We start from the raw sequence: 10938 nt of genomic DNA on the forward strand, positions 1-10938 counted from the left end.
TAGATAAAGTTTGGTAACCACTGGTTTAAATGCAGATAAACCGCGATTATTATGCATTTTAATTGGTGCAAATATATGTGCGAGGAGCGACGCTATCAGTAAATTGGAACCAACACAAATTGCAATATATTATTACAAAGTATCGCCCCGGCCGAGCTTGGACAAAGGCCAAAAAACGTGTTCGTTGGCACCGCACGAGAACCAGAGTTTTAATACGTCACTTTTCACGAGAATAAATTCACAACGATTGCTTCGTTTGTTAAGTGTTAAATGTATGCTACCACATGCGTCTTCCTTTATTTCCTACGCCGGCGCAGAGCGTAAAAATGTGACGCTCATACACGATGTTTCGATCTCGTGGTTGGTTGGGCAGTTAGCACATTCCTCCAGATTGTTATATTATGAAACGTCATAATTAATAGTTACGTTACAATAGGACAAGTGACGTAACAATTGAACGAAAAGCTGTTCCAAGTTTAAGCGAAGGAATGTAATATTAAATGCAACGCGTGTGTGTGCGTCTTAGCACTTTCTGGCTGCGTGCGTGTCTGCGGAAAAGGGGGCTGTCATGACAGCAAAACAGCCCCCCTGGTTGCGCCCCTGCCCACAAAGTAACATACATGGTAAGCTGGCACGAGGTGTATGAACACCCGTGTTATAACGACTGTCGTTATTGGCCACTCAAGGACCCCTGTGTTATACATAACATTATTTCAGAGGAATTAGACTGTGAAAAGTCTTCGAACAATAAACACGAAGAAGAAATTGATTGTCTTCGACTTGAAACGGAACAGAAATCACAAGTTATTGAATCTATGGCTCAAAATGAAGTAGAAATAAATGAAAAACTTGCAGAGGCTTTGAAAAGATTAACTGAGTAAGTGTTTGCATCGATTAGTTGTTTAAATCGTTTTTGTCTGGCAGGTCATTTATCACTTTTGTTACCATCAAAACACTTACTTTTCTGTGGCTTTGCTTAAACGCATTAAAGGGGCATACCAACGAAAAATCAAAATTTGTGTATTGATAGATATGCTCAAATGTGATCTAAAGCTTCCATCAAAGTTTTGAAATACAAAACAGCTTATGAAAAAAATCACTTAACTTTGATCGTTTCTAGCTTCTAAAATACTAAAGAAAAATCAAATTTTATTTCTGATTTTGTATAATGAATGCATCTTCTTCAAAACTATATAAAAAAAATTTGGTAAAACATATACGTTTTGTAACATTACAAAATATAAGAGTTGATGACGACGGTAGCCCTGATTTTAAGTGTGCTGTCTATAAACTATGTTTACGCACAGTTTATATACCTTTATATTGCTTGTTATGTCGGACTATGACGTAACATAGAGTATTATCTTTTTGTTCACGTAACAAGCAAAGTAATTGGTGACGTCATATTGCTGTTTTTACAGAAAACAAGACAGAATTAATGAATTGGAAAGTGAAATTATTGAATGCATGCGTATGAAAGAAGCAATAACCGTTGATTTTAACAATTTGACTTCTTCATTGGAAAAGTAAGTTTTGTTTTATATTAAGTTTAAAGAAGTTATTTAAATATTGTATGTCGATGTCGAAAGTTTAAATTGTTGCCAAATATGTTATGTATGAAAATTAGATATTTTAATTTATTAAGCAAATAATTTTTCCTTATACGTCCTCGCCAATAATTTATTTATTCAATACCTTGATAAAAAGACGCTTGTTGAACGTCGAACGTCGAAACGTTCTGCGGAAATATATTTGTCAGTAGATCAGTTCTAGATGATGCTTTACTAGATATATATATTTAAGTGTTTATATAGACTTTGTCTAATACTCTAAAAAGTCAGGTTTATTCGCGTTTATTTCGAACAATCATTGGTTACAGTTTACACTGTTTAGTTTTGATGCGACTGTCATTTCGTGAATAAATTCAAGTTGAGGTTAGCATGGCAACATCGCTGTCTAAGATTCCCGCAAAGGGAGTTTCTTCAAGTCCCCGTCATCCTCCGTGTTCATTCAAGAGCAAACTTGTCCCACCATCCCCAAGGAAATTCACCAAACCCCCCAGCAAAAACGTCGCCAATAAAAATGCGCCTCAACCACAATGTATGGATAGCGAGCTGATAGAAAGCAAAAAGTTTCAGAAATCTTTGAATAAAATCGACCACCGTGATCTGCTCTCTGACGTGATTTTTGAAAATACTCTCAAAAACGTCACTGTCGATTCGGTGGTTTCGCAAGGGGTATATCATGTGGGCGAGAATGGTAAACAAGTGTTTATACCAAAGTTACGCGGCCTCGGTGAAGATGAGACAGTAGAAGTTGAAAGGAACAAGTTATCCGATATTTTATCATGGTCAGAATAGACGAGATTTATTTGAGGTTAATGGTGTCGAACTTTCTTTTTACATGTTGTTTTAACATGTAGGGCTGAATGCGAAAAATCTGCGATAAACGATGAACTACGACGGTTGGAAGATGTTCGTAAACAAACAGAGGCAAGTCTTGATCAAGAAATCGGTAAATGTAAAACTTTGCACGAAAATTCAATGAAGGAACAACAGAAGGTTAGACGAGACGTCACTTGATCAATTTTATTTAATAATAATATAAATGCTGTAACATCAGAATACATGGCTGGGATTCGTCACTTATTTAAATGTTCACGGTGTAAACTTTGGCAGGTCGAAAGCAAGTGAATCCTCAAATTTCTTCATTCTTTTATCTTTGTAGCTTTGGTGATCTCCTAACATGAGTTTTTTAACCCACAGTATGAATAACAGCCGTGTAGTTCGGTAGGCATGCTAACTTATATAGTTGTAAATACATAGTAACCTACGTGGTTATCATCGCGCACTGTAGCTCTGACAATAAATGTTTCGCATGTCCCATATTAAAGTATTAGTTGTGCATTAAATATTCCTGTTTATGTTTCATACATAACGCCGTCACCAACCTCGCCATGCATTCTGCTTGCCTCTAACATAATGTAACTAACTTAATAACAACGCAACTGCTAACACGGGGTTTTCCTTCTAACCCTCCTACCCTCTTTACCTCGGCAACAGTGGGAGGAAGTTCTTTTTATGAAAGGGGAAGAACTGACCGAAGTAACGTCACGTTGCATTCACCTGATACGGGAACGCGAAGAGGCCGCGCGAAAATTTGAACAAGCGTCTTCGGTGAGTAATATTCATTGTTATGATCATGCCCACTTCGAGTTGCTTAGGTGTGTGTGTTTTCCCTGTATATGGCTGACAATTTTCATACCTCATTCGTGACCATTTGGCTGGAGAAAGTGTTTTGCCCAAAGATACACACGACCACAATGGTTGTAAGTTTGAGATATGGCTGATCTTATTATTGTTACATTACAGCGACATTAAATAACCATTGTTTTAGACAAAGAAACATTTCATCGCAGCTGTGGTACTTCTCATTGCTGTCGTCGTTTATATTCTACTTGCTTGTGGAAATGGCGTGTCTACAACACCATCATAACTTACCGTGTATCTTCCCTTCATAAATAGATATCGTATAAACATTTGTCTTCATTCACTGTGTGAACCTTATTATTACGTCATAAAAAGAATATAACGGGCGATGACATATTTCGTGTAGTGTATAAAGTTGCGTGCCTTGATTACACTGGGTTTCCCGGTTAACGCAGTTCGTATGCATGTCTTATATATTAAACCATCGTCTATTTGGCCGCACTGTCTACTGAAAAATATAAGCAGGTGCTTAATATTGAACCTAGCAACATACGCTCGCTTTGCCACCATTTCGTTTTCGTTGCTTTATACCATTCATTGTGGATCTAGTAGAATAAACATTCTATACAGAGCGGACTTTATGTAAAAATTGTACAAATCTTCGGAACCGTTTGAGGTGTTAGGCCTAGGGTAAAGAATGAATAGATAAACAAGCGCATAGTAGTAGCCTGCGGTATTCAAGTATCAACCTGCGGCATTCAAGTATCAACCAGGGACATTGGATGCTTCAAGTTCCCCACGTTAGAACTATCATTTACCAGTACGAACTAAAGGCAACTCCGTTTATTTATTAAATAAACGAGCGATATCATGGTATAAAAAGCGACGACAACCAAGTGTTAAAAAATGGGCAGACAAAATATAGTACAGTAGGGAAGAAAGTCGAAATACATAACGTTTTTCAGGTGATACCACAAATTAATATATATAGTACAGTGGGGGAAGATAGGACACTTAAGCACATATTGCCTAATATTTCCGAATTCACAATAAAGGACGTTTTTGTTAGGTGATACCACGAATTGGTATAGTAGGGTTGGGGAAGATGGGACACTTTGTCAAAGCAGATTTCTTTTTACAGACCCCCATTTAATGATAATCAGAAAAATAAGGTTACAGAATTATTCGACAGTATTATCACAACTTTATAAAACGCCTGTCAAAGCTGATTACTGTTTTTAAATATTACAAAAATATGTAAAGTAGAAACAGTATACTTTAAACAGGTAAAAAAATGCGAAATAAAGGAGCTATTTTTTAATGCTCGCTGAAACACAGTAAAGCCGATGATTTTTTTAGTGTGCGTGTGCGAACCACAGAAATAAAAAGAGTAGAACGCGCAACCGCCCAAAACCGTGATATATATTTTTTTTCTATTCACGTGACCGCCAACTCCGTTCCCATTTTGCTTGGTCTCCATTGTAAAAGATAGGCGCATAGTAGTTTTAAGAGGTTTAAGCTGTTTATTTCAAAAACTACACCAACTATTCAAGTTTATTAGGCCAGTTTGGTTATTTGGTAGGTTAACGCTTACAGTTTACCACTTGTTTAGGAAATTTTTTTAATTTTTTATTTAAATTTAGTTAAAAACCTTCAAAAAACGGGTTGTTAGAAATATATATATGTTAAAAAATAGTTGTTTTACCCTATGACTTAAAATCAAGTCAAAACACGAAGAAAAACAAAAAAATAAAACGCTCCCGACTCCATTGACTACAATGGTAAACGGGACGACCCGCGAAAGAGAGAGAGAGTGTATCAACATAGTATACTGAAGTGTATGGTATCATGCTCTCTCCTTTGCCGCCATTGGAGATGCGCGTTCTATTCTTTTTTATTTCTGTGGTGCAAACGATTAAACTAGTTTCATAGCTTCATAAAACAACCTTGAATATTTCGTACAGTTTGATTTTGTCTCATAAAACTAGTTTTAGTTTTGTAAAAAAACACCGAGATATAAGCATGAAGAAAATAGGCAGGGGTCAATATAACTTTAATTTGAGATAAAAACAACATAAAAATATCGGTTTAACGTTATATATATGAAGTTTACATAGCAAAGAAACTAGCACAGCCTGTTAAACTCGGTAGGTTAACTACAAGTTGCAGAATACTGGTAATATAAATATATTTCAATTTAGAGTCCCGTCTTCCCCCACACTGTAGTTTTGTATGTTGTCATTGCCAAACTTTGAAAGATTTGCTTTTAATTAAGTAATTTATACCTCAGGGGGTCTTCAACTATAAGATATTGATGTAATAAAATGATAATATTTTAAAAATATTTTCGAAATATGGTCATTTGCACTCGGTGATAATTTATGAAAAGTGGCTTATGCCAAAAACAGAGTAGTAATACCCAGGTTGTAGCAAAAATAAAAACTTTATCAATAGTTATTATCAATTTTCTGTTATTACAAGTTTATATACATTTGTAGGATACAATATTTACCCATTGATGTTCGAACATTATCCGTTGTCGTTCAAACATTACCAAATGTTATGCAATAATACAAGGTATAGGTAACATGTAAAAACTAGAGCAGTAGGGCAAGAAAAAGAATGTTTAGACTTAATTTTCAAAGCGTACAGTATTATTTCGTGTTATTTACGTATATTCTCATTTATAAACACACTTATTGGTCAAAATTAACAATGATTCTAAACTGTCCTATCTTTAATAAAGGAATGATAGTACTAATTCGTGGTATTACCCAAAAACCGTCATCTATTTTGATTTTGAAAATATTTGGCAATATGTGCTTAAGTGTTCTATCTTCCCCCCTTGTACTATAATGAATGAATAACTTACTTTATCCTCGCGTGGCCGGAAAACGACAGTCGTTATCACACGGGTTTAGCACCTTGTGCCAGCTTACGAGTTACTGTGTATGTTACTTTGTGGGTGATTTAGCTCTTCTCGAAGGGCTGCAATTTCTTCCTGGTGTTTATATCGTTCCTTCTTTAATTTGGAATCTAAACTAACAGATGATAATTTAGAGACACTTGAACGATTTGACGACATCTCTTGTGCAACTTGCTTGATAGCGTCTCTAGAATTTTCCGACAATTTAGAGACGGTTTCATTTACTTTCACTTTAGTACTCTGCGTTCGTTCGTGCTGGTCTTTAAAACGTGCGTCCGCAATAGAGCTACAGTTAGGCTTTCAAATTTACACAATGCAACTAAAAGTTGTTCAGAGTTCGCTAAATTATACCTTAGCGATTTAACTTCGTCTGCTTCGCAGCGAACGTCCTTTCGACGCTGCGTGATGTGTTGTTCGTCAATGGTCCGGCGCCGTGGTGTAGTGGTTAGCGCGCCTGCCAGCTGTAACCCAGAGGCAATGAGTTCAAGGCTCGACGTTGCTACCATTGTGGGCGTATGTATTCTTGGGCAAGACACTTGACGGCAATTGCTCCAACCCAGTGGTCACTAATGGGTTGTCTAAATTATCAGCCATACATAAAAAAAAGAAAAATCCAAAAAAATAAATAATTACCCACAAAAGTAACATATATACATGGTAACTCGTAAGCTGGCACGCGGTGTTAAACCCGTGTGATAACGACTGTCGTTTTCCGGCCACGCGAGGATAAAGTAAGTTACATTCATTCATTCATTCATTCATTCATTCATTCATTCATTCATTCATTCATTCATTCATTCATTCATTCATTCATTCATTCATTCATTCATTCATTCAGAAATGTTTCATCATGATCTTTAGAGCGGGTAGCGGAAACATCGACGAATTTGCTTGCTTCACCCATGTTCACAATATCGGAACGGCAGTTGTTGAAGTTGCTTGCAGTTACTGTGGCTGCGGCTGAAAGTTTGTTTAAAACAGATCCTTCACTCTCAAGAATTACGCGCTTCGCTCTGGCCTTAACTTATATTTTTCGAAGCATAATAGCGGTAACTAGAAGAATGAAAAAAAACAGTATAAATAACGAGTAACAGATTAGCGAACACAAGAAATATACGTACAAAATTACAGGGCAATGAATTGGAGTGGCCTGAAATAGGGATCTGCCTGCCGTCCCGTCACTTATAAAAAGGTCAAACTAAACGGTTACACGAGTGAACAAAACGTGAGAAAAAGGGCGACGTAACATAGAGTGAGTATAACAAACAAAAGCAAGAACAGCGCCACCATTTTATACTGTGCAGCTACAGTTATCACCTACTTAGTTTGTGGCTTTATTTGTATGACTGACAATTCATTAGTGGCCACTGGGTTGGAGTAATTGTGCCGTTAAGCGTTTTGCCCAAGGACACATATATATATGCCCACAAATTAGAATGTTGACAACTGCACGTGTATGAAACTTGATCTAAAGGAACAGTAACTAGCAATAAGCCTAAAAAGTAGCTCTTAACGTTATCAAACCGGAAAAAAAACTGTCACGTTCTTGCTGTTTATACATAAACACGACCCCGTTTCTGCATGCAGACTCGCACCTATGCCTGCATGAGGGTCCCTTTAATTAGTGCATGATCGCTATTTTACAATATTTACCATGTCAACTATGTCTACAATATTCACTACGTCCTCTTTATTAAGGCCGACTTCACCCATTGTACGTGTTTTGTCCTTACGTACACTTTTCCTCAGATTAAAACTTTAATATAGTACAATGGGGGAAGATGAGACACTTAAGCACATATTGCCAAATATTTCCCAAATCAAAATAGATGACGGTTTTTGGGTAATACCAAGAATTAGTACTATCATATCTTTATTAATTGACACCAATTTAATAAAATATAATAAAACACACGAAGAGTTATTTAGCGGTCCGCACAACTGGTGAAACTTTACAAATTCAAAAACACACAGAATAAGATGGGACAGTTTAAAATCATTGTTAATTTTCATTATTAAGTTTATTTATGAATAGGAATATACGTAAAACACACGAAATAATACTGTACGCTTTAAAAATAGGTCTAAACATTCTTTTTCTTGCTACAGTTTTTAACATGTTACCTATACATTATATTATTGCATAACAATTGGTATTGTTTGAACGACAATGGGTAATGTTCGAACTTTAATGGTCAAATATTGTATCCTACAAATGTATATGAACTTGTAATAACAAAAAAGTGAATAAAACTATTGATTCTTATAAATTATCAAAGAGCAAATGACCAAATTTCGAATATATTTTCAAAATATTATCCCTTTATTATATCAGTATCTTATAGTTGAATAACCCCTGAGGTATGAATTACTAAATTAAAAGCAAATCTTTGAAAGTTTGGCAATGAAAACATACAAAAAACTACATTGTGGGAGAAGACGGGACTCTAAATTGAAATATTTACATTAGCAGTATTCTGCAACTTGTAGTACCGAGTTAAACAGGCTGTGCTAGTATTTTTGCCAGGTAAACGTTATATATATAACGTTAAACCAATATTTTTTTGTTGTTTTTATCTCAAATTAAAGTCATATTGACCCCTGCCTATTTTCTTCATGCTTATATCTCAGTGTTTTTTACAAAACTAAAACTAGTTTTATGAGACAAAATCAAACTGTACGAAATATTCACGGTTGTTTTATAAAGCTATTAAACTAGTTTAATCGTTCGCAAACGCAAACTAAAAAAAATTCATCGGCTTTACTATGATTTAGCGAAGATTAAAAAATAGCACCTTACTATTTCACATTTTTTACCTGTTCAAAGTATACTGTTTCTGTTTTACATATTTTTTTCAAAATTTAAAAAGAGTAATCTGCTTTGACGGGCGCTTTATAAAGTTGTGATAATAATGTCGAATAATTCTGTAACCTTATTTTCCTGATTATCATTAAATGGGGGTCTGTAAAAAGAAAATTAAAAAAATCTCATCTAACAAACGGTCCCATCTTCCCCCACCCTACTATATGTTTAATTAAATAATATAGTAGGGTGGGGGAAGATAGGACATCTTTTCGTTTAGTTTTCTCTTTTCATTTGGTAGTAAACAAACAACATTCAATGAATTATAAAACCGTATCTTAACGACTTCCACAGACCGTTGGTAATTGTTTAAAACACGATCAGGCTATTTGGATATTGTGTGTTAAAGGTGTCCCATCTTCCCCACTCTACTATATTTATTTAATTTTGAGTTTGTATATATCGTCTGTGGGGTGTAACGGGCACGCCTTTTATCCAAAATATTCTTTCGTTCTTTTTTTTATTAGAGGCGTGTTTTATAAACTGTTGTTTTACCATTACTACCTGTCTTTTCGCGTTTGTCAACTCTCGTGTTCTTCGTTATCGTGACCGAAGAAACGAAATAAAGTTCATTTATTCATTCCACACAATCAACTATGTCCGCTATATTCACTATATCAAGTACAATCAATCTCCTCAATCATCGAGCCTATAGCCTACATACTACAAAACAAAAGGTGCCGATCTTCAACCTACAAACTGTCGTGAAATCCACTGCTGAAACAGTGAAGTAGCGACAAAACAATTTCAAGATGAGGTACAATGAAAACTATGCGCGCGTATTGCCTGCGTATGAAAACATTTTTCGGTGGAGCCAGCCTATATGTACCGGTTGAGTAAGCTTCGAGCACAGATATTTCATATATATAATGATCTAAATTTCACTATGTGCATAAAGAATGCGTGCCGTGTAAAATTGCCAGCTGGCGCGACGCGGAAGGTACTTAATCGTTTCCCTTCCCACATGTAACAATGACAATCGCACACAATCGCATTAAAGAGGAAACACCATTGTTAGGACAATGCCGAGAAACTTTGCTCTGTGACAATACGGAGCCTTGCTGTATAATCATAGTATATTGAAGTGATAGTATGCTAACGAGACCACGTAACCACTTTTGACGCATAAGTCCACATTTACACTTCGCCCGACAGTTCAGCCAGACAGGGCCGTACAACAGTGCAAGGCTGAGTCCGTATATAGGCATTTTTGAACACGTTATTGAACACGTTAGTGGTCATATCCTTTTCCGTCGAACAGTTGTTCTTGGCTTTGTTGTTGTTGCTGATAGGGTGATTATTTTTCGCACTTATCCTAATTCTCAATTCTAGCATTTTTTTTAATCTCTTGATTGAAATCAAATCGTAATATATATTTATAATTTTTAGACTGAATTTTCAGATTTAAAACCGCACGATGAGCGATTAATTAACGATTACTATCCTCATGCACTTTACATAACGGAAACACTGTCTGGAGTTTGGCGGGGAACGACGGCGCGTGTTATATAAGATAAGAAATCCACACAACAATTCACGACTGAATCAAACTATTAGCATTTGTGGGGACGCATTAAATGCACTACTCTTATACCGTATTATCATTAATCGTAATTGAAACATTATTTTTAATTCAACAGCATATGATTAATATTAACTTCTAACATTACCTAATTACTGCGTGATTACGGTTCGTCAAAATTCATGAAAACAAACGTTTTTAAGTGACGACAACGTTAACTAGTGTAAGTTTACAATAAACACATGGTACAGGACTTGTACAAAGCGTATTTACACATATTCTTTACCAAACACTCAATCCTCATACGTCATAAGTTTCATTAGTTATAATACATGTATGTATGTATGTATTGTGCTATAGCCCTCATGGAGCCGTAGACCTCATTTCATGGCATTCTGTGTGCTCCTGCACGTTCCTT

At 35.7% G+C, this 10938-nt stretch overlaps 1 protein-coding gene and 1 long non-coding RNA gene across 2 annotated transcripts in view; one reads left to right on the forward strand and one right to left on the reverse strand.

The window, feature by feature from the left end:
• The window catches only part of LOC100179267 (sarcolemmal membrane-associated protein), a gene marked incomplete at its 5' end in the record, with an annotated part of 18242 nt that extends 14392 nt beyond the window's left edge, over nucleotides 1-3850 (forward strand). Inside the window, 5 exon segments of the mRNA XM_009863459.3 lie at nucleotides 718-877; nucleotides 1422-1526; nucleotides 2423-2561; nucleotides 3063-3176; nucleotides 3397-3850. Coding sequence (XP_009861761.2) covers nucleotides 718-877; nucleotides 1422-1526; nucleotides 2423-2561; nucleotides 3063-3176; nucleotides 3397-3495 — 617 coding nt within the window.
• Nucleotides 3851-6924: 3074 nt separating this feature from the next.
• LOC113475190 lies at nucleotides 6925-7913 on the reverse strand. The gene is made up of 2 exons (XR_003396933.1): nucleotides 7257-7913; nucleotides 6925-7188 (listed from the first exon to the last, which is right to left on the reverse strand). It is a non-coding gene; the product is annotated as an uncharacterized LOC113475190 (long non-coding RNA).
• Between the last annotated feature and the right edge of the window lie 3025 nt (nucleotides 7914-10938).

This window comes from Ciona intestinalis, unplaced genomic scaffold, assembly GCF_000224145.3.
Source record: "Ciona intestinalis unplaced genomic scaffold, KH HT000143.2, whole genome shotgun sequence".
Classification (NCBI taxonomy): domain Eukaryota; kingdom Metazoa; phylum Chordata; class Ascidiacea; order Phlebobranchia; family Cionidae; genus Ciona; species Ciona intestinalis.